Source organism: Doryrhamphus excisus, linkage group LG21 (assembly GCF_037039965.1).
Source record: "Doryrhamphus excisus strain RoL-2023G ecotype Guam linkage group LG21, RoL_Dexc_Guam_v1.1, whole genome shotgun sequence".
Taxonomy (NCBI): domain Eukaryota; kingdom Metazoa; phylum Chordata; class Actinopteri; order Syngnathiformes; family Syngnathidae; genus Doryrhamphus; species Doryrhamphus excisus.
In genome coordinates this window covers 478979-506693 of record NC_136377.1, presented here as the reverse complement: position 1 = coordinate 506693, position 27715 = coordinate 478979, and the positions used below count along the sequence as shown (strand labels likewise).

Here is a 27715-nt window from a genome sequence, read left to right as displayed (position 1 = left end):
TTTTTCAACTTGCTGCCAATGCACTTTTCTGGTGAAAAAAACACAATAAACCTCACACACACGCATTGGGGGCCTGAGAAGCACCCAAAAATGGCATAAAATGCAGTGTTTGAATTTGGTGATTTTTGACAAAAAACGTAAGGGGTTAGTATGCCGTTTTTTTTCATTTTTTTCAACTTGCTGCCAATGCACTTTTCTGGTGAAAAAAACACAATAAACCTCACACACACGCATTGGGGGCCTGAGAAGCACCCAAAAATGGCATAAAATGCAGTGTTTGAATTTGGTGATTTTTGACAAAAAACGTAAGGGGTTAGTATGGCGTTTTTTTCATTTTTTTCAACTTGCTGCCAATGCACTTTTCTGGTGAAAAAAACACAAGAAACCTCACACACACGCATTGGGGGCCTGAGAAGCACCCAAAAATGGCATAAAATGCAGTGTTTGAATTTGGTGATTTTTGACAAAAAACGTAAGGGGTTAGTATGGCGTTTTTTTCATTTTTTTCAACTTGCTGCCAATGCACTTTTCTGGTGAAAAAAACACAATAAACCTCACACACACGCATTGGGGGCCTGAGAAGCACCCAAAAATGGCATAAAATGCAGTGTTTGAATTTGGTGATTTTTGACAAAAAACGTAAGGGGTTAGTATGGCGTTTTTTTTCATTTTTTTCAACTTGCTGCCAATGCACTTTTCTGGTGAAAAAAACACAAGAAACCTCACACACACGCATTGGGGGCCTGAGAAGCACCCAAAAATGGCATAAAATGCAGTGTTTGAATTTGGTGATTTTTGACAAAAAACGTAAGGGGTTAGTATGGCGTTTTTTTTCATTTTTTTAAACTTGCTGCTAAATCACTTTTCTGGTGAAAAAAACACAAGAAACCTCACACACACGCATTGGGGGCCTGAGAAGCACCCAAAAATGGCATAAAATGCAGTGTTTGAATTTGGTGATTTTTGACAAAAAACGTAAGGGGTTAGTATGGCGTTTTTTTCATTTTTTTCAACTTGCTGCCAATGCACTTTTCTGGTGAAAAAAACACAAGAAACCTCACACACACGCATTGGGGGCCTGAGAAGCACCCAAAAATGGCATAAAATGCAGTGTTTGAATTTGGTGATTTTTGACAAAAAACGTAAGGGGTTAGTATGTCGTTTTTTTCATTTTTTTCAACTTGCTGCCAATGCACTTTTCTGGTGAAAAAAACACAAGAAACCTCACACACACGCATTGGGGGCCTGAGAAGCACCCAAAAATGGCATAAAATGCAGTGTTTGAATTTGGTGATTTTTGACAAAAAACGTAAGGGGTTAGTATGGCGTTTTTTTTCATTTTTTTCAACTTGCTGCCAATGCACTTTTCTGGTGAAAAAAACACAATAAACCTCACACACACGCATTGGGGGCCTGAGAAGCACCCAAAAATGGCATAAAATGCAGTGTTTGAATTTGGTGATTTTTGACAAAAAACGTAAGGGGTTAGTATGCCGTTTTTTTTCATTTTTTTCAACTTGCTGCCAATGCACTTTTCTGGTGAAAAAAACACAATAAACCTCACACACACGCATTGGGGGCCTGAGAAGCACCCAAAAATGGCATAAAATGCAGTGTTTGAATTTGGTGATTTTTGACAAAAAACGTAAGGGGTTAGTATGGCGTTTTTTTCATTTTTTTCAACTTGCTGCCAATGCACCTTTCTGGTGAAAAAAACACAATAAACCTCACACACACGCATTGGGGGCCTGAGAAGCACCCAAAAATGGCATAAAATGCAGTGTTTGAATTTGGTGATTTTTGACAAAAAACGTAAGGGGTTAGTATGGCGTTTTTTTTCATTTTTTTAAACTTGCTGCTAAATCACTTTTCTGGTGAAAAAAACACAAGAAACCTCACACACACGCATTGGGGGCCTGAGAAGCACCCAAAAATGGCATAAAATGCAGTGTTTGAATTTGGTGATTTTTGACAAAAAACGTAAGGGGTTAGTATGTCGTTTTTTTCATTTTTTTCAACTTGCTGCCAATGCACTTTTCTGGTGAAAAAAACACAAGAAACCTCACACACACGCATTGGGGGCCTGAGAAGCACCCAAAAATGGCATAAAATGCAGTGTTTGAATTTGGTGATTTTTGACAAAAAACGTAAGGGGTTAGTATGGCGTTTTTTTCATTTTTTTCAACTTGCTGCCAATGCACTTTTCTGGTGAAAAAAACACAAGAAACCTCACACACACGCATTGGGGGCCTGAGAAGCACCCAAAAATGGCATAAAATGCAGTGTTTGAATTTGGTGATTTTTGACAAAAAACGTAAGGGGTTAGTATGTCGTTTTTTTCATTTTTTTCAACTTGCTGCCAATGCACTTTTCTGGTGAAAAAAACACAAGAAACCTCACACACACGCATTGGGGGCCTGAGAAGCACCCAAAAATGGCATAAAATGCAGTGTTTGAATTTGGTGATTTTTGACAAAAAACGTAAGGGGTTAGTATGGCGTTTTTTTTCATTTTTTTCAACTTGCTGCCAATGCACTTTTCTGGTGAAAAAAACACAATAAACCTCACACACACGCATTGGGGGCCTGAGAAGCACCCAAAAATGGCATAAAATGCAGTGTTTGAATTTGGTGATTTTTGACAAAAAACGTAAGGGGTTAGTATGCCGTTTTTTTTCATTTTTTTCAACTTGCTGCCAATGCACTTTTCTGGTGAAAAAAACACAATAAACCTCACACACACGCATTGGGGGCCTGAGAAGCACACAAAAATGGCATAAAATGCAGTGTTTGAATTTGGTGATTTTTGACAAAAAACGTAAGGGGTTAGTATGGCGTTTTTTTCATTTTTTTCAACTTGCTGCCAATGCACCTTTCTGGTGAAAAAAACACAATAAACCTCACACACACGCATTGGGGGCCTGAGAAGCACCCAAAAATGGCATAAAATGCAGTGTTTGAATTTGGTGATTTTTGACAAAAAACGTAAGGGGTTAGTATGCCGTTTTTTTTCATTTTTTTCAACTTGCTGCCAATGCACTTTTCTGGTGAAAAAAACACAATAAACCTCACACACACGCATTGGGGGCCTGAGAAGCACCCAAAAATGGCATAAAATGCAGTGTTTGAATTTGGTGATTTTTGACAAAAAACGTAAGGGGTTAGTATGGCGTTTTTTTTCATTTTTTTAAACTTGCTGCTAAATCACTTTTCTGGTGAAAAAAACACAAGAAACCTCACACACACGCATTGGGGGCCTGAGAAGCACCCAAAAATGGCATAAAATGCAGTGTTTGAATTTGGTGATTTTTGACAAAAAACGTAAGGGGTTAGTATGTCGTTTTTTTCATTTTTTTCAACTTGCTGCCAATGCACTTTTCTGGTGAAAAAAACACAAGAAACCTCACACACACGCATTGGGGGCCTGAGAAGCACCCAAAAATGGCATAAAATGCAGTGTTTGAATTTGGTGATTTTTGACAAAAAACGTAAGGGGTTAGTATGGCGTTTTTTTCATTTTTTTCAACTTGCTGCCAATGCACTTTTCTGGTGAAAAAACACAAGAAACCTCACACACACGCATTGGGGGCCTGAGAAGCGCCCAAAAATGACAAAATGCAGTGTTGGAATTTGGTGATTTTTGACAAAAAATGTAAGGGGTTAGTATGGCGTTTTTTTCATTTTTTTCAACTTGCTGCCAATGCACTTTTCTGGTGAAAAAAAAACAGGAAACCGGACAAGATGGAAGGATGGACGGAAGACAAAACAGCACAAACCTTGAAGTCATTCCAGAATGTCTTTATTTCATGACCCCAACTCCTCCCCACCCCCGCTGGTTATTACAAGGATATGGTGCCGATTCTTTGGGACTGCAAAAAAAAAAAAAAAAAAAAGAAAAGTTCAAGAAAGTACAATCGGTGTCACTAGACACTCTTGATAAAAGTACAAGTCCAAATCCTGGCGGTGATTGAGAGCGCTGAGGAGTAATAAACACGCTAACGTCTAGGTGTCGCCGTCCTGGCGCCCGTCCGTCCACCCACCTCTGGTGACGCTTTGGGGGAATCAGCCCTGTGAAGCTTCTACGTGACTGGTGTGAAAAGAAAAGGATGCAAGGTGAACGCTGACTGACGGTTAGCAAAGCACACGCCCGCTTTTCTTCTGTCCATGCCTGGTCCTGACGCTCGGGGCAAAAGGGATGGCAGAGAGCGGCATGAGCTGCAGGGGCCACGTCCTCATCAGGCGGGCGGTCTTCCGGGGGCCAGCATGGACGAAGTGCAGATGGGGGGCGTTTATGTGCATGAATGGAGCGTGACTGTTTTGTTTTTTGCTGCCGGGCTCTGATCAGCGACCGCCCGCTACAGCAGCCCCGCAGGAAGTGGCTTTTTTGTTGGTTTTTTGTTTTTGGTGTCCAGATGCCACGGGGGATACGTGGTTGTGGCGTTCACATGGAGATGCTGCTGTAGAGGTGCTCAATCTTCTCCTTGAAGTACTCCCTCAGCTCGGGGCGCTTGGCCTTCAGCGTGGGCGTCAGCAGGCCGTTCTCGATGGAGAACATCTCGTTGTGGATGTAGATGTTCTTCACCTTTTGTTTGGGGGGAAAAAAAGAATAGACTTAGTAGTACGCTTTTGTCATATGCAGGATCTCTGATTATTATTATTATTATTATTATTAAAACCAAGAAGCGTGTGCAAAAAAGTGCAAACTGCACACAGAGATGGCCGAGGGTGGAATTGAACCCGCGTGACCTTGCTGTGAGGGCTGTGTGCTAACCACTCGACCGCCGTAGAAATATAGTATATATATTTAAATGGCAATTTAACAATGCTCCGTATAATAATTGTAATAATACTAATTAATGATGATAACCATAGAAGACTTGGTCCACGTTACCTGCTCAAAGGAGTGCAGACAGCCGGCTTTGCCCAAACGCACCAAATCCTCCAGGATGGCCTTCTTAAGCTCCTGTTACACAGAAAGTTTTGTCATTGTATATCCTACAAGTACCTCTTGTAGTAGTAGTAGTACTAGTAATATAATCCTAGAGTTTCCTGACCTACTTGAACTTACCGTGTTTTTACAGAGGTCCTTGTAGGTGCCCAGGATGCCCCTCTTCTTGGCCCACTCGGGCATGGCCTCGGGGTCGGGCACCACGATGCCCACCAGGCAGGACTGCAGAGAGGAAGCGGATTTAGTGGTCAAGGTCAAAGAGGTCAAAGAGGTCAAAGGTCGAGGGCACCCCCACCTGGAGGCTGTCTCCGTGCACGTAGAGCTGGGCCACGGGTTGACTCCTGATGTAGATGTTCTCGATCTTCTCAGGGGAGATGTACTCGCCCTGCGCCAGCTTGAAGATGTGCTTCTTCCTGTCCACGATCTTCAGCGTGCCGTTCTGTCCACAAAGGAAGTCAATCAAGTTGGAATCGGCACACGGAAGCGGCGCCGGGAACACGTACGGGAAGCCATTTGCCGATGTCGCCCGTGTGGAGCCAGCCGTCCCCGTCCAGCGTCTCCGCCGTCCTCTCGGGGTCTTTGAGGTAGCCCTTGAACACGTTGGGTCCCTTCACGCACACCTGCAGGGGGCGGGGGCGGGGGCGGACCTTACGTGAGACGCACGGCGGGAAAGCGGCGCTACGAACGTGGACTCGCTCACCTCCCCCTCCCCTTTGGAGGCAAAGTAGTTCTTGTCGGGGACGTCCACCAGCTTGATGAGGTTGCAAGGCAGCGGCGCCCCCACGTGGCCTTCAGTGGTCATCGGGAAAAGCACAACGAGAAAAAAACAATCATGGGACGATCACGCCTTCTTTAGGGGGTCCTCAACTGGACGCACGCGGGCCAAACCACGCCCACCTCAAATCTTAAACCTCGGCAGAGACCAACAGCCCCAAAACATCCTGGCAAATAGAGGATCTTTGACTAGTGGGTCTTTAAAACAGCCTCTGCGTTTGCTTCAAGTCAAGTCTAGTCCACTTCCAGAGCCCTGAACCCCAAAAGACGGGCCGACAATTCCTGAACACTGCAGGGCAAAATCTTTGACGACCGTTTCTTTACGGTAGGTTCTTAAAACAGCACAATGCTCCTGTCATATTGATGATCTTTGAGTAGCAGTAGGTGCTCACAAACTACAAAAGCGCTCCTGTCATTGATGATCTTTGACTAGCAGTAAATCCACAACAATGGCAAAGTACTCATGTCATACAGAGAGGATCTTTGACTCGTGTTTCTTTGCAGTAGGTCCTTAAAACCAGCAGAGTGCTCCTGTCATATAGAGGATCTTTGAATGGCAGTAAATTCCCAAAAATGGCAAAGAGGATGTTTCACCAACAGTAGGTCCTTACAAACAGCCAAGTGCTCCTGCCACGTAGAGGATCTTTGACTTGCATTCGTTTTTTTCAAAACGGCAAAGCACAGAACCTCGCTTACAACACTCCTGTTGTATAGAGGATCTTTGACTAGCACGAGGTCCTTAAAGACAGCAGAATGCGCCCGTCACAAGGAAGATATTTGACAAGTTCTTAAACGGCAAACACTCCTGTCAAAGAGAGGATCTTTGAGTGGCGTTTGTACAGGTTGAGGTTTGTGAAGTGTAATCCCGGAAGCGACCAGCTGGGGGCGATCCTGGACTGCAGCGTGCATGGAGCTTCCTTATGTTTATTCCTCCCACAACAAAGTTCAAAGGTCATACGCGGGGGCCTAACATGGCAACCACAACATGAGGAGGCCAATCCCAGTGCTTGCTGTCAACATGAAGATGAAGACAAATGAAAAAGCACCAAGTGAGACATCCTCTGCTAAGATAATGCCCCCTAAGCCCACCCAGCCCAAAGAATCCCGTAGTGCCGCCTTGGCTGGAGGGGGCGCTGTGGTGACCTCATTCCCGCCCCTCCAGTCCCCATTTGGTTTTTGCTATTCTTGTTCTGCTGTCAGACCTTTGAACCGAGACGGCCGGCGATAAGACTCTGTTGCGTAACAAGGATCTCACCTGGCGTCCAGTCTCCAGGTGTGGTGTAGGTGCAGCCCGCCGTGCACTCCGTCTGCCCGTACGCCTCGTACACCTGCAGGGGGCACTGTGGCTCAGTACTGGATCTCTCGGGCTAGGATTGCCATTCTTACTTCACACATGAAACCAGAGTTTGATCCCCGAACACATCATTAAAGGAGACATTAGCATCGCTAATTACTAACTCGTACTGCAATTATCAAATCAACAGCAATCATCCAAATGATGAGGACAGTGGCACCTTGAAGGTTCTAAAAATATCGTAATAAATAATTCTAGTTTTGGGTGGAATACAGTCCGAGTGAAAAAAAATAGATATGCATATTCAAGCAAATGTTTACTTTTTTACCGAAATGAAGTATTCAAAATAAGGCATTCAGAAGATGTCTTCATAAGATACTACAGTATGTAGTATTCTACACTGGTCACCAGATGTCACTAAGGTGACTATAGGGGTGTTATTTCAGGTCTAGAGGGCTCTACTGCCAAAAGGCGTATTTGGGTAGTAAACAGGTTTTCTATGCTCCAAGTCCCCAAATGTTCCATCTCTTTAGAGATGGAACAAGAGTCATCCTGCTTGGATGACGGTCGGGTCTGGCCATAAACTGCCATGAGTGGCTGGTGAGGCCATCGTCTGCCGGATAAATATATAAATATAGTTTTCCGTGTTAGCTGCTACAATGACAATATGGCTGTAGCTTGGTTAATATACACGTCACTTATGGAAACGGATAAATGGTTGGTATTCCCCATGACGTCCATTGTTAGATATATCATATTAACTCATTTTCATGTTCTAATGCACAGAAAAAGGAAATAAATGTGTTCATGTTTGACACCAGGATTGGGAATGATGGGCAACATTTAAGAATATTTTCATCATTTTATCATAAAATAACAATAAAACCATTTCCTTAATGGAGTTTGTGAAGGTGTTGCATGGAACTGATACATTTATCAATAAAGATTAAGTACCTTTTGAATTGAAATAAATGACTATAATTTAATATTAGAATGACAGTGAAAATCAAATAATGATTTTCTATGCTGACATTTGTGACTCCAGTACGTCACCTCCTGGGGGTACGGAATGGCCCCCACTGTACTGAAAGACGTGTGTGTGTGTGTGTGTGTGTGTGTGTGCGCGACCTGGCATCCTAGAGCTGCTCTGAGGAATCCGAGCACGGTCGGCGATGTCGGAGCCGCTCCCGTTATGATCATCCTCAGTCTCCCGCCCAGGCTGGCCTGTGGCGGCACGGAAGAAACCAAAGGTGTGATTGCCTCGTTCATTTCCAGGAAAGGCGCTGGGACTCTGACACGCCCCCCAGACCCTGAGGAATCTCACCTGGATTTTGCTGAAGAAGATCTTGTCCCAGATGCTGTCGCTGCGAATGATGCCGCTGCTGACCTCGGCGCCTTTTCTCTTGGCGGCAAAGTTGAGCAGCCAACGCTTCAACGGCGTGTTGGCCTGGCTGAAAATCTGAGGGAAAGAAAAAATCCACACCTTCAGCGTGGCGTCGTCCAGCCTAGTCAAACGCTGAAGGCTGTTGAACGCACCTTGTCGTACATGCGGTTGAGCAGGCGAGGCACCACGGGGAAGATGGTGGGCCGCAGGACCTTCATGTCGTCGGGGAGGAGGCGGATGTCACCCTGGTAGAAGCCTATCCGCCCCCCGTGACAGTACACCACCGACTGGAGGCGCAACAACACAGTTGGAAACCAGGAAGGACACGATCACTCAAAAAACATCAGCTGTGGCTGTAGGCGACCTCCCCATGTTTTACATATAGAAAGTTTTTGACTGGCACATTATGAAAAATGAAAGGATGCAAATTTGCCACTTTTTCCGTCAAGCAGCACATTTAGATATGCCGACAAGATGTTTCACTCAGGAAGACTCAACAGTCCAAGAATCACACACACACTTCCACGCTGACATGTGACATCGTCGCCCATATATGGACTTCCATCACAGCTGCTGTTGCCGGGTGGAGGTTGGTAGGGGAAAGAAGAAAAAAAAAGCATTAGAAGCAAAGCGCTTCCTGTTTGCGAGGTTGCGTGAGGACACGACCCGGCAGAGGCTCCGCCTCCTCGCATTGTTGTGACATGATGAGCGGTGTGTGTGTGAGAGACCTGATGGGCAGCTTTACCGTGATATTAGGTGTTTTTCCAGGTCACACACACACACACACACACACACCTGGCAGACAGACGCCTGCAGGCAAACAAACCAGGCTGGTTGGACCTGCCAGGACCTGACTGGCACATACCGCATGGCTGGATGGGGGTGGGGGCGGGTGGGGGGGTCACCCATTATATAGAAATTAATAATGAAAGATGATGTCAGGTGCAGCTTTTGACTGCTAGATGGACATGCAACACACACACACACACACACACACACACACACGTGCTTCCTGCCCCCCCCCCCAGACGTTACCTCGATGAGGCGCTCGAACATGTGAGCCAGCGGCAGGAAGGAGATGAGGCAGTCGTCCTGGTTGGGGAAGATGACTTTCTACAAAGCAGGAAGGGGAGGAGTCAGCATCAAGCCAAGGTCAAGGTCAAGTGCAGGCGAACCAGGAGGGAGGAGTCGCTCACGTCTGTCACTTTGAGGAAGCCCGAGAAGTCCGCCACCACGTTCCCATGGGTGAGCATGACCCCCTTTGGGTTTCCTGTGGACGCCCACCACAGACACAACATTAGGTACACCTGCACCAGCCTTCAGGCCCAAGACCCACAAAAGAGGAAGCTGGTACAAAAACATCAATATTCTTATTGATTATTAAAAGTGGCATAGTAGTAGCAGAGATAGTTTTAGGAGAAGATGACAATAACGTCATCATATTATCATATAGTATTGTAGTATGTCATTTTAATTGCATAAAGATGAAATATGTCTTCTTCATGACAATATGTGTATGAATTATAATTCTGCATTATGTGTATTTATTATGTACTATAATTGTGCATATGCGTGTACTGTGTATGTATTATAATTCTGCATGTGTGTGAAGTATTAATGGTCTTGTCAAGCCAGCTTCCAGCCAGCAGGGGGGAGCAGCTAAGATGGCTAAGATGTCCTCACATGAACTCCTGCATTGCTGACTAATGGAGTACTACAAAATAAAAGCACTGTTGTCCTGGTGAAGACGCACTAAGAATTTCTTCAGGTGATACGAGATCAAACACCTGATGGATCACTAAATCCCGTCAGGAAGTAGACTCTAGGACCTAGATTGTAGGTCCTGGACTGTAGGTCATTGTGTTACCTGTGGTTCCACTGGTGAAGCAGACGATGGAGAGGTCGTCGGGTGATGGCGGCTAAGCAGGACAACAAAATAGTTGCACAGGATGAGATTGTGTATGCAAATGTGCGGTATGCAAATGAGGTCATGTGCTTACGGAGGGTTTGGCGTGGTGCTCCCTGCCCAGCGCCTGTCCATCAAAGAGGCAGACATGACAAACAACAGCACACGTGAGACTTGTGTTGCATGAGCCGCACTTTCGTGTAATGACTCAGCCGTCGGAATGCTTGACCTCGCTTCAACGCCATCTCGTATAAACGCTTTCACCTTCGTGACTTAATAAAAAAGCTACAAACCGGTTTGTCGTGTTTGCTGATGGAAGCCGTCGTTGAGAACAACATCATACCTCCACTTCCTGCAGGGCCTGCACGTGGACGCCGCAGTCGCGGCCTCGCTCCACCAAGGCGGCGTCCAAGGCGTCCATGAGGACGATGCGGCGCAGGCCCGGCGTCTCGGCACGCTCCACGTTAGCCAGCAGCACCTGGGCCTTGTCCGTCTTGTCGCAGATGACGGTGGAGATGTCGGCTGCGAGGGCATCAGCACGCCGTTTCAACGCAGGAATGCTCACTTTGCGACATCAGCGTGGATGCTAGCACGCCTTACCTGTGTTAATGATGAAGCGTATGGCGTCAGGACCCAGCGTGTCGTACAGCGGCACCACCACCATGGAGTACGTGTAGCACGCCAACTCCGAGATGATCCACTGCAATGAAGACATTAGCTTACTTCTGGACAATGCTAACATTATCTTAGCTTACTTCCATCCAATGCTAATAATACATTAGCTTACTTCTGGACAATGCTATCATCATCTTAGCTTATTTCCATCCAATACATTAGCTTACTTCCATCCAATGCTAATAATACATTAACTTACTTCTGGACAATGCTAACAATATCTTAGCTTATTTCCATCCAATCCATTAGCTTACTTCCATCCAATGCTAACAATCCATTAGCTTACTTCTGGACAATGCTAACATTATCTTAGCTTATTTCCATCCAATCCATTAGCTTACTTCCATCCAATGCTAACAATCCATTAGCTTACTTCTGGACAATGCTAACATTATCTTAGCTTGTTTCCATCCAATCCATTAGCTTACTTCCATCCAATGCTAACATTACATTAGCTTACTTCCATCCAATGCTAACATTACATTAGCTTACTTCCATCCAATGCTAATAATACATTAGCTTACTTCTGGACAATGCTAACAATATCTTAGCTTATTTCCATCCAACCCATTAGCTTACTTCCATCCAATGCTAACAATCCATTAGCTTACTTCCATCCAATGCTAACAATCCATTAGCTTACTTCTGGACAATGCTAACATTATCTTAGCTTACTTCCATCCAATGCTAATAATACATTAGCTTACTTCTGGACAATGCTATCATCATCTTAGCTTATTTCCATCCAATACATTAGCTTACTTCCATCCAATGCTAATAATACATTAGCTTACTTCTGGACAATGCTAACAATATCTTAGCTTATTTCCATCCAATACATTAGCTTACTTCCATCCAATGCTAACAATCCATTAGCTTACTTCTGGACAATGCTAACATTATCTTAGCTTGTTTCCATCCAGTCCATTAGCTTACTTCCATCCAATGCTTACATTACATTAGCTTACTTCCATCCAATGCTAACATTACATTAGCTTACTTCCATCCAATGCTAACATTACATTAGCTTACTTCCATCCAATGCTAACATTACATTAGCTTACTTCCATCCAATGCTAACATTACATTAGCTTACTTCCATCCAATGCTAACATTACATTAGCTTACTTCCATCCAATGCTAACAATCCATTAGCTTACTTCCATCCAATGCTAGCATTACATTCGCTGCCTTAACGAGGTGACTCCACGGCCCACAATGATGGCGGCCGATGAAAAAAAAAAGAGCATGAATCACCTCTGGCCTGTTCTGGGCAAAGACTCCGATGAACTGGTCGGGGTTGGGCTGGCAGCCCTGGTGCAGGAGGCCCGAGCCCAGATGCTCGGCCCGGGACGTCACCTGCGAGGCGGGAAGGACAACTGTGGTCAGTCAGCACGTAACTGCATGTTAGCAGACGGTGGCGTCGCTAGGTCGCGAGGCAGGCCACTTCCTGCGAGTGCCCGACACTGACCTCCTTGTAGGACATCCACTTGTAAGGCTGGTTGGGGAGTCGCGAGCCCAGGCAGGGTCCGTCACCTTGACAGGAACAAACACGAATATTAGCAGAGCTCACTAGATCGGGGGTGTCTGAAGTGTGGCGTGGGGGCCATTTGTGGCCATACCTACTGAAGAATCCACATGTTGAGTGTGTGTGAGGTTTCCCTGTTGTTTGGTTTTTTTTTGACCCGAAAAGTGCATTAGAAGCAAGTTGGAAAAACAAAACAAAAAACGACATACTACCTTATGATTTTGGTCAAAAATCACTGCCCTCAAAAGCCATTTGATGCCGTTTTTGGGTGCTTCTGGGGCTCCTCTTGAGTGTGAGGTTTCTGTTACATCTTGGCTTCGGCATTGTGAGTAGGAGACCCCAGTATGCACATAACAAGTTTACTTTGATTGATTATGGCTGATATCCAGCAGCAGGACTCGAGCGAAGACGGTTGGAGTAGCGTGGGGAGCTACAACAAACAATGCAACACCAAGCTAGGGTGCACGCACCTGGACTAAATAGAAGGGGAACACAAATAGCAGCAGGTGCGTGTGAAAAGGGGAACGCAAAGCAGGCAGACAAAACCCAGGGCAAACAGGAAACGTTACCACAATAAGAGCATAAAACAGGAACTAAGTCATAGAAGCGGAAAATAACTAACTTGAGGATCGTGACAGTTTCCACCTTTTTTTTGGTCCACAAAAGTGCATTAGAAGCAAGTTGAAAAAAACCCCCAAAAATCGACATCCTAACTAACCCCTTATGATTTTTGTCAAAAATCACCGCCCTCAAAACCTGCCATTTTATGCCGTTTTTGGGTGCTTCTGGGGCCCCTGTTGAGTGTGTGTGAGCTTTCCGTTTTTTTTTACCAGAAAAGTGAATGAGAAGCAACCCCCCCCCCCCCCCCCCCCCAAAAAAAAACCGACATACTAACCCCTTATGACAGGGGTTCCAAAACTTGACCAACTCAGGCCCACTTGAAAATCTAAAGAATGTCCACAGCCCACCTTGATGAAATGCTGTGTTCTCAGAGCACTTAATATTATTATTATTATTATTATGATTATTATTAAGATTCAGGACTTTTAATCTAATTAATTCTCATACTTTTCATAACTGCATCCAAGACTGGCATGATGACCAAAGAGCTACGTTCCAATCATAAATATTTTTAATGACCTCTCATGGCCCACCTGCAGTACCACCACGGCCCACCAGGGGGGCGCGGCCCACACTTTGGGAATCAGTGATCTAGAGTCTAACTTCTCAGCATATCTCCATGTGTTCCTTGGCAAACTATTCATTGTTGATTATGAGCCGCCCCTGGCCGCCCCTGGAGGTAGCAGGTGTACCTAATGTTGTGGCCAGTGTGACAGACGTTAGGCCCACCTGATATGTGGAGCCCTCGCTGGAAGACCTCGTACATGGTCCTGGCGTCGTCATGGTAGTGGGTCAGCAGCTTGGAAGGGTCGCCCATCATGGACCGCCGACCCCCGTCTTCGTGCTGACGACACAGAAGACGGCTGGCTCATTTTGACTGAATCATTCGCTAACAGCGCGAGAAGCTTAGAGTCTTACCGGCACCTCCTCAGACTGGTGGAGGAGACTGCATGGCGGCTTGATGGGGCGGGGCCTGGTGGCCAGCCAGTAGGCCAGCATGGCGGCCAGAGCGCCGATTCCCACCAGCGTGGAGGTGGGCAGCGAGCGGAAGAACTGGCCCAGCTCCTCCATCTCTGGTACCCTCAGGCCGCTCATCATCTCCTGGGCCTGCATCTTCTCCACCAGCGTGGAACTCAGCTCTGCATGAGGGGAGGGGAGCAAACACATCAACTTCCTGTCTTGGCGTTCACTGTCGAGTAGTGCTTTTCTGCTGCGTTCAGTGTCTATCTTGGAGCATCGCGATCAGTATGAGGGACGTCGCGCTGTGTTCACCGTCGAAGGAAGCAGAATTGTGTTGTGTTCAAAGACTATAGGTCAGTGTCTGTTGTGTTCAGTGTTGCATTCAGTGACTATCATGCGGTATCAGTTCACATTTGATGTCTAAAGAAAGCAACATTGCGTTATGTACAAAATCCATCGTGATGCGTTCAGTGTCTTATCGTGAAGCATCATGTTGCATTCTGTACTAAAGGAAGTAGCATTGTGTTGCATTCAATGTCTGTCTTGGCGCACTGCATTGCATTCCGGGTCTATAAAAAGTGGTGTTGCGTTTAGTGTCTATCGTAGAGCATCAAATTGCTTTCAATATCTAAGTAAGTAGCATTGTGTTGCGTTCAAAGACAAAGTCAGCATCTGCTGTGTCCAGTGTTCGAAAAAAGTATCATTGTGTTGCTTTCAGTGTCTGTTGCCAAGCATCACGTTGCATTCAATGTTGTGGAGCATCAGGTTGCCTTCAATGTCAACGTTACGTTTCATCCAGTGCCTGTCATGGAGCATCATGTTGCATTCAGTGTCTGAGAGAGCATTGTGTTGCATTCGGTGTCTGTCGAAGAGCATCGCATTGAATTCAGTCTCTAAGGAAGTCGTGTTGTGTTGCGTTCAGGGTCATTTGTGGAGCATCGCGTTGTGTTCAATGTCTAAGGAAGTGGCGTTGTGTTCGGTGTCTGAGGAAGTAGTCGTTGAGCATCAAGTTGCGTTCAGTGTCTCATGCAGCAACATTGTGTTGCGTTCAATGTCTGTCGTGGAGCATCATGTTGTGTTCATGTCCAAGCAAGCCGTTCAAAGACGACGGGTCAGAGCCTGATGTGTTCACTGTCCAAGGCAGTAGTATTGTGATGCGTTCAGGGTCCAACAGGCAGTATTGTGTGAAGGTGCATGTAGTGTTCGTGTGTTCCTGTCCTGTAGTAACTTAAACGCTGAAGAACAGACGGGGACTCCATGGGGACTCCATGGGGACTCCATGGGGACTCCACGGGGACTCCACAGGGACTCCAAGAGTCTTGAGGTCCTGAATGTGGCCTCCTACAAAGATTGTTGCTGCAGCTGGCGGGACGGAGGGGAGACGCACAGTCAGCGTTGAAAACACGACTCGGGTCTCTGAGTTTACCGCTTCGGAGTCCATCAGCTGGCCTCGAGGTGGACCTTGATGATGGAACCAGAAGTGTTTGATTCCCGCCGCCCTTCCGTAGCAAAGGCAAAGGAATAGGAGGTTTACCCTCGGGGCCAATTGGGTCCCTCGGACTCCCATTGAAACACAAATGATAATGATCCTAAAAAAACAACAAACCAAAAAGGGCGGCGGTCCTGGATAAGCCCCGCCCCATCAGGCCACGGAGGAGGCCGTCTCCGGTGATTAGGGGCCAGCTTGAAGACGCCAAAGCTCATTAGCGCTGAGACGGATGGACAGCTCTAACCTGGATCCCTTTCTCTCGCTCGCTTATCTCGCCGTGCACACATGCTGGCTTTAGAGCCGCCCTGTGACATCATCAACCCCCCACCGTGTTGCGTCTCCGCTGACGTCCTGTGGCCTGCTTCAAAATAAAAGCACACCAAAGCGCCGTTTCCCTCGGTTGTATCATTTAGCCTGATAGCTAAACAGGAAGTAGGCCACGCTTTGCGGCGATTAGCATGTGCTTGCTAACAGCCAGATTAAGACCTCGAGGCGTGCGAGATGTGGCCGGTGGCATCCTCATCATCCCGGCTGAGTGACGCGCACACGCCCGCACACGCCCGCACACGCCCACACACGCAAGGTCGCACACGTGCACACAAACAAATGCCGGAAAATTCAGAAGTCAGGATTCAACTGCTACAAATTCCTAACAACAGCGGAGCACTCCTGCCATTTAGAGGATCTTTGACTAGCATTATAGCGCAGACGGTCGAGGATCTTTGGCGAGCTATGCCAAAGCGCTCATGTCATAGAGACAATCTTTGACGTGTGTTTTTGGCAGTGGGTCCTTAAAAACAGCAGCAACTTCCTGCTATGTAGAGGATCTTTGACTAGAGTGGTCGAGCAGAGCGCTCCTATCAAATAGAGGATCTGTGACTCACAAAGCAGGCCCTTAAAAAGAGCAGAGCGCACCCGTCATTTAGAGGATCTTTGACTAGCTATTTTTCCAGTTGATTCTTAAAAACACCAGAGCATTCCTGTCATAGACAATCTTTGAATCTTTTTGGGCAGTTGGTTCCTAACAGCAGAAGCTTTCCTTTCATATAAAGGATCTTTGACTAGTATTTTTGCATGAGGTCCTTAAAAACCAGGGAGCACTCATGTTATATAGAGGATCTTTGATTATGTGCAGGAGGTCCTTAAATACAGGATCTTTGACCAACTTGGAAATATTGTTTGTGATTGCATTTATGAGGCTATATTGGTCATGCACTGCTGTGCTGCATTCAGGTTCCCACCTTGCAGAATGATGATGCATTCATGATCCACTTGGTAACAATGTGTGTTGTCATTAGTGTCTCCTTGGTAGAAATCCTGTCTGTTGTGATTATTTGTAGCGTTGTATTCTGTCCTGGGAAGTCGCAATCATGCCTTCGGTGCTGATGAATCTAAGCTTTTCCGATGGGCTTGAACTCAGCACGCTGGAGCACGATGCCGACTCGGCATTTCTGGCGGAGCCATTACACTCCGCCAACAAAGCGATGCAGATGTTTGATGCTGAAACAGCAACGGAGCACTTAAGAGTCTGGAAGATTCCAGCTCATTCTCCAACGTATTGAAACACACACGCCAGCCACTTCATTAGGTACACCTGCCCCTCCAACTGGGACGGCCTCAATGAAACATGAAGGAGCCGAGAGGCGCCGTGAATTATTGACGGCACACGCCAGGTGACAGGTGACACGTGTCCTCGAACCGCCTGCAATACCAAATCCTTTTTGTCATATTATGATGCTCACTTTGTCTTTTCCTTACAGTATTATATGGACTTATATGGTATTTGTTTGAAAGAATAATGGATAGTTTTAATATTAATATTTATTTATACCTGGAATATTTACAATATCTCATATTGGTATTAATTTAATTTGAATTGAATACGTTTTACTTTTATTATATATATTTGGTCCTTAAAAAGGTCCTTATTTTACAAGAGTAAAGTCTTCATGTTATGCAGAAAAACATATTTCAGAAGCATAAAGTTGAAATGGTGGGTCGTTTTTTTTTCAACATCAGAATGCCAAGAGAAAAAAAGAATACAGATAAATCAGAATATTATGGGGAGGGGGGGGCAAATACAATTTTCAAAATTTCAATTTTAAAAAATTTGAATATAAGAAAATAAGTTCATATTAATACACTGTCTGTATACTGTATATATAAAATAGAGTTATAAAATAAATTAAAATTCACTTAAAAATAAGCTAGTATTATTTTTTTAAGGAATTTTTCAACAATATGAATTTATTGTAGTTTCTGCACAATATATTAGGAACAGTATGATGCTACGCCATTGATAGATGACTAATGCAATCATAACCAGGAAAGCACATTCATTCATTCATTCATGTATTCATCCATCCATTCATCCATCATCCATCCATCCCTGCATGTGTCCCTAATGTTGTGGCCTGCCAGATGACTGAGGTCAATGACCCCCCCCCTCCACTGCGGGTGGGTGGGCCGGGGCGGGGTGCCATGCTGCTCTCATTTCAGCACCACTCTGTCGTGGACAGCTCCGTCCAATCAGCTGCCGCTTTGGCGTGCGCGTCATACCTCCATCATCGCTCCTCGTCCCACCCCCCCACCCCCCCTACATGGCGGACATGTACGGCATAGGATGGCCGGTGGGGGGGAGGTTGGAGGACAAGAACGGCATACGTTACCATGCATTAATAAACCAAATGGACATTTAGGTAGACATAATTTTTTTTTTGGGGGGGGGGTGACAATTAGCTATGTGCCTTTTAGTCACGTGTGCCCTGCACCCAATGTCACTTCCTCCATCTTTAATTGCGCTTATTTAGCCTAGCGCCCCCCCCCCCCGCCCCGAGAGCTCCACGGTGGCCGGTATACCGGTCCTTTCGCACCTTATTCACACACGCACGCGCACCGTGCACTCGACGCCCCCGATCGACACACGGCGGACACCCAACGGCAGGTTCAGGCGATGAAACCCGGCCTGCCGGCAATGAATGACGTCGGCAAGACGAGGCCTAGCACGCCGCCGGGGGGGACAGGTGCGTCACCGTGCACGCGAACGTGCGTCCGTTAAGGTGCCCAAAAAGAGGGAAGGGGGACAAACAAAGCAGAAGACCGAGCGTGGAATGCGCCACTCACCCAAAATGATCCACAGCGAGCAGGACACCAGCACGAAGGCGAGCATGTCTGTCTCATGTGGACGCGGCGATGCCCCCCCCACACCCGTGCAGGCTCAGGACCGCAGCGTGGACTGCAGCAAAGACACCGGCAATCTGGATTAACGCCGGAGGACGGGGGGTGGGGCGGTGGGGGGAGGAGGAGAGGATGCTTTGCTTTGACAGTAGAAGAAGAAGGGACTTCTGGTAGGACAACCCCCCCCCCACACAAAAAAAACGGTCAGGCAAGGTGACTTGAAATTTGTTGCAAATGATCAACATAATAATAATAATAATAATAATAATAATACAAAGATGATAAGGATGACATTTTGCTTTAATAAAAATATACTCATTGAGATGCACGCTTGCCGACATGGGCCTACATTGCGTCACGGTCACGCGGTACAGTGTAAGCCACGCCCCCTGAACTGAAGTAACCCCTCTGAAGGAAGAGGAAGTGAGCTGAAAAGGAAAGTCAATAATAAAGAATGCATATAATGCAGTGTCTTCAAATATGAATCCATCAATCATGCTGTTTCCTACGTCAATACAGCCATGTCATTACTCCACAAATGTGAATATTAAAGAAAATATGATATTTTTGCCCAAAAGGTGGCTCCAGGGTCTGGAGCCACTTTGCGGCCTGCAGCTGTTTTATTAATGGCACATTGTAAAAATATAAATAAATGGGCAAAACAGCAGTAATTTTATAGGAAATGAAAGTAAAATTTTACCAAGAAAAAAAGTTGCTATTATGTCCAAACAACATTGGCCACTAGATGTCAGTAAAGATATCATCTTACCCAGGCCAAGCTGAAACTCAACTCTGAACCCAAAGGTCACTTCCTGTCTGCGTCACATGAGCGTGAGTCTTATTTTCTCTTATTATGTTTACTATATTGGGTAATAGGAGTGTAAAGTTGACCATAGGGGTGCTATTTCAGGTCTAAGGTGCTCTAAAAATGACAAGGTTATAAACAGGTTTTTGATGTCTGATTATGTCTACTACTATATTAGGTTACAGGAGTGTAATGGTGACTATAGGGCTGTTATTTCATGTCTACAGGACTCTAATAATGTTTAAAAACATATTTAGAAGGTCGTGAAGAGGTCGCCTCTTGTCCCAAGACAGCTGGGATAGGCTCCAGCATACCCCCGCCCCACCCTAGTGAGGATAAGCGGCATAGAAGATGGATGGATTATGACTTGAGAGAAAATGAAGGAAGTCGGGAGCCCGTCACTTTTAGCCGTGCAGGGCGCTCACGCGACAGGATCAGAAAGGAGGTTTATGTCGGGATTAAGTGATCAGGATGTGAGCTCGGAAGGCGGAAGTGGAGCACTGTAACACGCCCCTCAGGTGTGAAATTCCTCCAAATGCGGAAGAATAAACTCCACCCACAAACCTCATCGTGCACGGCCTACATCACCTGAGAGACTTCCGTAAAGTAGATTCAACATTCCATCCATCCATTTTCTATACGGCTTAAGTTGGGATGGGAAAATGCGGCCCGAGTCCAGTAAACGGATGTGTGGTGGACTCTGGAGTGTTCCAGAGTCTCGGGACTGAGCAGCTGAAAGCCCGGGGACCAAAAGTAGTCGGCAACAAAAAATGTTTCCTCGGGAAGAAGGTGACTAATAAAAAGTCGGGGACCGAGGACTGACCCTTGAGGGACACCGTGAATGATTGGTGAGCAAGAGGATTTGGCATTTTGACCTTGAATAACATGTGAACGGTGGGACAAGTGGGAATAAAAGCACTGGAGGGCTGTGCCAGAGACCCCAATGGAGGCTAAGCGATCCAAGAGGACAGTGTGGAAATGCTATCAGACGCTGTGCTAAGACCGAGGAGGACAAGAATGGAGGGAAGGCCAGAATAATGATAACATGCATGTTTTTGGAATGGGGGAGGAAAGCAGAGTACCTGGAGAAAAGCCACGCACGGGGGGAGAACATGCAAACTCCACACAGAGATGCCCAAGTGGAGAATCTAACCCAGGTCTTCCCGTCTCCTGACTGTGTGGCCTGCATGCTAAGCACTTGTCCACCGTGCGGCTGTAATGTCAATATTAATAAATGCCATATTTTTGGAGTTAGAGCATCAAACAACTTTGTATGGCCTTCTAAAAAGTTTGTTTTTAACCCTGTAGACATGAAATAGCACCCCTATGGTCACCTGTAAACTATATATTACTTCATATAGAGACATAAGCATCCATTTTCTATGCTGGAGCATATCCCAGCATGCTTCAGGCGAGAGGCGGGGTACACCCTGGACCGGTCAACATGATAATAACTCATCGTTTTGCATTGGAAAGGTTCCTAGTCATGGTAGTACCTCTACTGTATGTGTCTGATCACATGGGATTAAAAAAAGATTGATATCATCCATCCTCACGATGACGAACGGGACGTACATGCTGACAATACTGCTAGCTTAGTTTACATTACATTGTGCTAGGTTTACCAAGCAATCTACCAAGCTAACTTGTTAGCCTCCAATGTATGGATTCTGAAGTTAAAAATAGGTTTGATGGCTGACTTAGGTAATCACACTACCACCACCACATTTTACTCTTCTTTCCTGACTCACCCTCCATGAAGTCCAACTTGGGAGTATTTATGGACTGGTATGACTATTTAATATTACTATTACTAATATATACTATCTAATATTTGCATTTGCCCCCCCCCCCCACACACTCACATATCCTGTGGGGAAGCCACTGAGACCAGGACCGTGCACACCTCCAGAGTGGACTTTCCTAGTGGATTCCTGAGACGTGCATGAAACACAAAAGCAGTAGAAGCTTGTTTTCTTTTCTTGTTTACTTCCCTCAAAGTAAAAGGTGACGTCATAAATGGTGCTTTATTTTTCAACCGACTCTTGTGACGTCACATTAGCAGGTAGCACACCGCCCCCTGTGGCCGCTTTAATTACTGCGTCCCTAGAATAATGTACATATTTTTTTATTTAACTCGACTCAGTTCAACTTTATGTGTACAGCAGCAGTTCTAAATGAACACGGGGAACCAAATGAAAGCCCACTGAGCTAGCGCTTGGCCACGGAGGCAAGGAAAAACTCACTCTGGGGGTGACTTTTGAGTTGACTTTTAAATTGGGAGAGGGTGTCTTCCCCCCGGATTGATTCGGGGTGTTGTGACCTATAACTGTAGTACGAATGGAGTATTCTGGTGTTAATTTCCTGACTAAGTTAGCATTACCAATAAAGTTGTGAGAATCCAAAGTCAACCACGGCCATGCTGGCCAAAAAGTGCATGACTCAGCGATTAGCTTGCAGCTACCACATCTGTTCCCTCCTGGTCCTGCAGCAGCCGGCTGCTGGGTCTGGGTCCCCTCACACTGGAACCGCCCCCCATTTGGAAAGAAAAGGGTGAAAATACCGACTACGGTACTTATTTTTCTGTTTGCAACTCGGACCTCCGACAACAAGTGGATAAAGATGGGAGTCATGCCAAGGAGAAATCTCATCTTGCTTCTGAAAGTCCACTGCAGCACCGCCCACCACACCCCAGCACCCCCCACCACACCCCCGCACCCCCCACGTACTGTCGGGAAGCCCCTGAAGGACCCGGAGACCGGGAGCGTGCACACATCCAGGCTGGACTTTCCTGGTGGATTCCTGAGACATGCATGAAACTGCTCAAAGTAAAAGGTGACGTCATAAACGGTGCCAGACCCACAGCTCCTTTCCCACACTGTGCCGGTGACGTCACCGGCACGAGGCTTGCACTTTACGAGGTAGCACACCGCCCCCTGTGGCCGCTTTAATTACTGCAGCGTTTCCACGAAGGCGCGGGCCTGCGCTGAAGAGCGTGATGAAGATGACGATGAGGAGGACGCCATCCTGTGGGTGAACTTTGGCGCGTGATGGGAGGCGTAGGCGTGGTTTCTTATAAATAAATAGAGTACTATTTCATGTTATTATTTCATGACTTCAGTATAATGTGCAGTAAGTTACATAGATGCAGTTATGTTACTTATATAACTATAGCACAAATATGCACATGAATACCGTTAAGTGTATTTCCTTCAATGCACACCAAATATATTTTATGTTTATACTATTTAACGTCGTTTTATAACATTCAATGCACGTGAATAATGTCATTTTTTATACAACTTAACGGACATAATGTGATTTTTAATTCTGATTTATTCAATTTTTGTCATGCACAATAATAATGTTTAAAAAATAGATAATACCATTTTTGTACTATCTAATGTGATTGTTCTACACTTTAATGTGCATAAATCATGTTATTTTTCAACCGTGTAATGTGATTTTGTGATGTGATGTAATCCACATGAAATATGCAATTTTTCTCCCATTGAATTGAGCTTTTAAGTCGTTTTTTGTAACGTTGAATGCATACAAATAAGGTAATTTTCGTAATTAGTCCAGCATTTATTGCACGTGGACGTGTGGTGCTGCATAAGAAGGTTCGGTAAATACCAACACCAGGCAACTTCCTTGTCTAGCGAAACCACGTGACTTCGCAGAAACAGCTAGGCTGCAGGTTGCGTGGAGAGCCCACTACGCATGCGCGAGCTGTAAAAAATATCCAACGCGCTCCTTTGCTTTTTGGGTTTAAACGACCTAAAAAGGAAACAAAAGAGGAGAAAAACAAAATAAAACACCACCGCGTGCTTGTGGACTCGATTGTTATGGACGTGCGTGGAAAGTATACGCTTATAAACGTTTCATATGCAAATGAATACAACTAAAGACACATAAACAAGCTACTTTTTCGGCGCCAGCTCGCCTCTTTGTCAGGCTGAATAATAACTTGCTACACAACGGTGACCTGTCACACTTTAAGCTCCTTGCAACGCCTGGATTAGGGTGTTGACAAGATTTTCTACGTGAAATCGCTTTTAAAAAAGGCAGACGTGAGGTTCGTACGGCGGCGCGGCAGACAAGGAAGGACACTTCCTACAGCGGCCGCCAGGGAAACCCCAGCCAGTGGCGCCTATTAAAGGAGCCAGCTCTCAGCCGCCGACACACTTCTTGCTGGATTTGCACCGCAGCAGCTCTCACAAGAACGACAAGTCTGAGGAGCACTGTCACCGAGACAAACTTCTGTTGCGGACTACAGTTGGATTTCTTTCGTCTGGAGAGGATCACAAGCTAGTGGGTGGCATTGACTTGGTATTATTGCATGCAGATTGTTCAAGTCTTTCAACTATTCCACGTATTTGAATGTAACAATGCATTAAATGCTTCTTAAATGTTCAACTTTATAACTATTTTAAGGAGTTTTTTAAGACCATACAAAGTATCAATGAGTGTTTTATGAGCTCCCATGACCCCGCTAAGTAATAAACTATCTCCTCCGGGGTTACTCCCCCCACGCTCCCACGCACGCCATGGCCGTGACCTCCTTCTGCCCTCCCGCGCCGACAAGTGGCGGCAATAAATCCACAAGTGGGGAGGAAGTCTGCGGGCCTTTACCTTTTCCAGGCTGTAGTTTTCCTCACGTACTGTATGCCACTCCTCTGCTTGTTCAGGAACAACATGCCCGTTACCAGGATGAAGATGAGGCCGTGGCTGGAGAGGATGATCAACTCCAACACCATCCCGGGTCTGGCCTGGATGGACAAGGTGAGGCTGAGGAAGAGGATGAGGAAGATGTTAGGATTTTGGCACATAAAAGAGAATGTGTTGACCTTTTTGGCCTTTAGGGCCACCATCTCCTTCACTCATGTCATGTTCCGCCATGCGGGGGGGGGGGGGGGGATAACCTGAGCTTCAGAGGTGCGAGTCCTTGTATCTGGTCACCAAAATGACGGACAGGGAGGGGGCGGGCCATGCATCAAAGCACCAAAACTAAAGGCAAAATGGCGTTCCAGGAGAAGACCATGTTCTCCATCCCGTGGAAGCACGCCGCTCGACACGGCTGGGACATGGACAAGGACGCTTGTCTCTTCAAGCAGTGGGCCATTCACACGGGTTAGCACACACACACACACACACACACACACTCGTTCACTCGCATCAGTCATTCAGTGGCTCACTCATCTTCATCTTCCCGGCAGGGAAATACGGGGAGAGCGGATCCCGAGACGCCAAAACGTGGAAAGCCAACTTCCGCTGTGCGATGAACTCGCTGCCGGACATCGAGGAGGTGAAGGACAAGAGCGTCAACAAGGGACAGTCGGCCATGCGTGTCTTCCGCATGCTGCCCGTGGTGCAAAAGTCCAGAGGTGATTTCCCGCTCGCCGCCACGTTGCTCCGAAGCGTCTTTAGCAGACGTCTGACATGTTGGAATTCTTTGTCATTCCGTAGAAAAACGCAGCAGAGTCAAGTCCAGGAAGCAGGTGAACGCTCTCTCTCTTTCATGGCCAAACTTTACGTCCCATTTCAGTCCAAACGAGCCCGGGAGGCGTTGATGCTAACTCGTCCACTCAGGGCCCACGTAGCCCCCAAAAGCGTCTCCATCGCTCCTTGGGATTGAAATGGACGCTTACGAGGAGTCCAAATGTTGGGTGGGCGGGCCTGATCATGATTTGTGGCGTCCCTCAGGTCAAGATGGTGGAGGAGGACACAGACTACAGCGACACCCAGTCGCCGCCCGCCGTGTCGCAGCTGCGGGTGGACGCCGCGTCCGCTCAGGAGAACGTGGTGGACAGCACGGTGGACGTGGGGCTTCGAGGTGAGGGCGGATGCAAACCAAGGACAAAACCAGCGTCGCCGCTTTCTAACTCCTGGCCAATCTTTTCAGATTACGCCACCTCGTCCTTCGACTTTCCCGACTTGTTCCCTGCTGAGACGGCGGCGGGACGGCCGCAGGACAACTTCCTCAACCATTTCCAAATTTCCCCCGACCAAAGCCCCGGTGAGGAGACAACACAAACCCGGCAGGACGCTAAACGGCGAGCGAAACTAATAATCATTCTGCCTTTTTGTGTCTTTCCTTCCCGGCCACCCGCGTCCTTCCAGAGTACGACCCCGACATCGTGGAGGTGAGCATCGCCGCCCCGCTCCGGCTGGCACCGGGCGTGTCTCTCATTGACAGGAACGCCCGTGTTGGTCTAAACGATCTGTCGCATCGACAAAAGACAAACGACGCGCTAAAAACTGCCGTGTGGCTTCTTCAGATTTGCAAGCAACTGGAGAGAGACGCGCAAAGCCTCGCCAGGAACTGTTTAGACATCAAGGGGCTCCTGAGCAATGAAGCATCGACCAGCCCGGGGAGCCACTGGAGCGACGCTTCCTCAGGTAACGGCAGGGTGCCGCCCCCGCCCCCTGGGTCAGCAGATTGGGGAGGGGCCGTGCACGATGACTGCTCCACGCCAGTTCTAACACGTAGAAGGGCTTCCAATGATCTAGAATGGGGGAGACCGTAGTGCAGCACACACATTTTAAAATAGAAGTTAACATCGAAAAGGAAACTAAACTAATTTGTAAATTGACTTTACAAACGTAAAGTAAATACACAACAGAAACACAGACGCAGGTAGTATGCGTACGTAAGAAAGTAAAGGCGGGAACAAACACAGGAAGTGACTCCAAGAGGGCATGGAAACAGAAACTAGGGCACCCCAGGGAAACGTGGGCAATTTTACAAGAATAATGTGTCAAAATAAGACAAATAGGTCATCATTTTGCCAGAATAAACCTGTAATATTACTAGGAAACATAATGCCATTTTAGAAGTGTAAAGTTGAAATATAACAAAAAGAATCATTCATTTTTTTAACAGTTGTAATATTAAGGGAATCAAGCAAAACTAAAAAGAAATAAAGTCAAAATATCATATAAATATCAAATAGTTGAAGTAGTTGTAAAAAACAGTTGTAATTCATTCATTCGTTCATTTTCTACCGCTTTTTCCTCACGAGGGTCGCGGGGGGTGCTGGAGCCTATCCCAGCTGTCTTCGGGCGAGAGGCGGGGTACACCCTGGACTGGTGGCCAGCCAATCCCAGGGCACATATAGACAAACAACCATTCACACTCACTTTGATACCTATGGACAATTTGGGGGGGGGGCAATGAAGCTAACATGCATGTTGTCAGGGGCTGCATGGTGGTCGAGTGGTTAGCATGTTGGCCGCACAGTCAGGCCAAGCTAATGTTGGCAAATGAATTTCTTTTGACGTACGAATTCTTTTCTTCCTTTTCTTCTGTGGATCCTTTAGACTGCGCCCACTCAGTCCGAACAGTCGACGAAGTAGACGACTTGCAGTACACCACGCTGGGCCCGGACTTCACGAACGTGGGGGACAGCCTCCTGGGCGGGTTCTGCCCCACCTACTACATGGACACGAGGCTCTCCATGTGAAGACCTGGTGAGACCGCTCTGAAGACTGTTGACTTGACCAGCTCAGGAAAAGCAAGCATCAGCCGTGGTGAAGGTCCCACAAGGTTCTGCTGTTGGGTCCATCCAGCTTTGCCCACATTCCTGTTTGGACCAGGAAAAGCTCCTTGGCGGTCCCATAATTCCTCAGATGGGCTGCGTTCGCCGTCTGGAATGGATCTTAAAGGACACGCGTGGACTTTTGTGCTTTCAACTCATCTCCGAGTTGAAGTCTGCCATTGTTAGCATCTTCTCTTCCATTCGTCAAGCTACATCTCAGCCAGTCAACACGCTCAGCCCTGCAGCAAACACGGAACGTTTGCTCCACTTCCCAACGCTCCATGTAAAGTTTGTAAATGTACATGTATATAGTCAGATGTTGTGTATCTGTGTCTTCTTAATAAAAACTAAAAACGTACAACTTTATCATCATTTTACATTTCCTGACTAAGTTAGCATTACCAATAAAGTTATGAGAAGCCAAAGTCAACCACGCTGATGATTGATTGGCTTGATGATATATTTCTAATCCTAACTACTACCACTAGCAGGATGTTTTGATAGATACTGCTATACATATACTGTATCGCATGCAGTATACTCTATGCTATAATATTATTAATATTATTACGTTCAAGCTAGCTCGCTATCTGGTGCCACAGAGGCAGTGAGAG

At 46.4% G+C, this 27715-nt stretch overlaps 2 protein-coding genes across 7 annotated transcripts; one reads left to right on the top strand and one right to left on the bottom strand.

Moving 5' to 3' along the window:
* Window positions 1–3789: 3789 nt before the first annotated feature.
* acsl6 (acyl-CoA synthetase long chain family member 6) lies at window positions 3790–24376 on the bottom strand. Its single transcript, XM_058087033.2, has 23 exons — window positions 24196–24376; window positions 21426–21483; window positions 18702–18922; window positions 14048–14268; window positions 13859–13973; window positions 12452–12516; window positions 12238–12339; window positions 10906–11005; window positions 10649–10827; window positions 10400–10432; window positions 10267–10318; window positions 9596–9669; window positions 9435–9512; window positions 8552–8686; window positions 8340–8474; window positions 8144–8239; window positions 6977–7049; window positions 5648–5736; window positions 5451–5567; window positions 5243–5386; window positions 5068–5169; window positions 4891–4962; window positions 3790–4581 (listed from the first exon to the last, which is right to left on the bottom strand). Exons 3-23 carry the CDS (start codon window positions 18745–18747, stop codon window positions 4441–4443), a joined length of 2169 nt encoding a protein of 722 aa, XP_057943016.2. The 5' UTR covers window positions 18748–18922; window positions 21426–21483; window positions 24196–24376; the 3' UTR covers window positions 3790–4440.
* On the top strand, window positions 23729–27475 carry irf1b (interferon regulatory factor 1b). Of its 6 annotated transcripts, none has more exons than XM_078787964.1 (10): window positions 23730–23874; window positions 24252–24345; window positions 24594–24693; window positions 24780–24947; window positions 25030–25061; window positions 25267–25396; window positions 25466–25579; window positions 25684–25706; window positions 25842–25962; window positions 26884–27473. In XM_078787964.1, the coding sequence occupies exons 2-10, from the start codon at window positions 24259–24261 to the stop codon at window positions 27024–27026; spliced, it is 918 nt and encodes a 305-aa protein (XP_078644090.1). In that variant the 5' UTR covers window positions 23730–23874; window positions 24252–24258; the 3' UTR covers window positions 27027–27473. The 6 variants fall into 6 exon arrangements, with proteins under 6 accessions (XP_078644091.1, XP_078644090.1, XP_057943020.2 ...); XM_058087038.2 differs by having other exon boundaries at window positions 23831–23878; XM_078787965.1 differs by lacking the exon at window positions 25842–25962 and having other exon boundaries at window positions 23729–23874; window positions 26884–27475.
* Window positions 27476–27715: the final 240 nt, after the last annotated feature.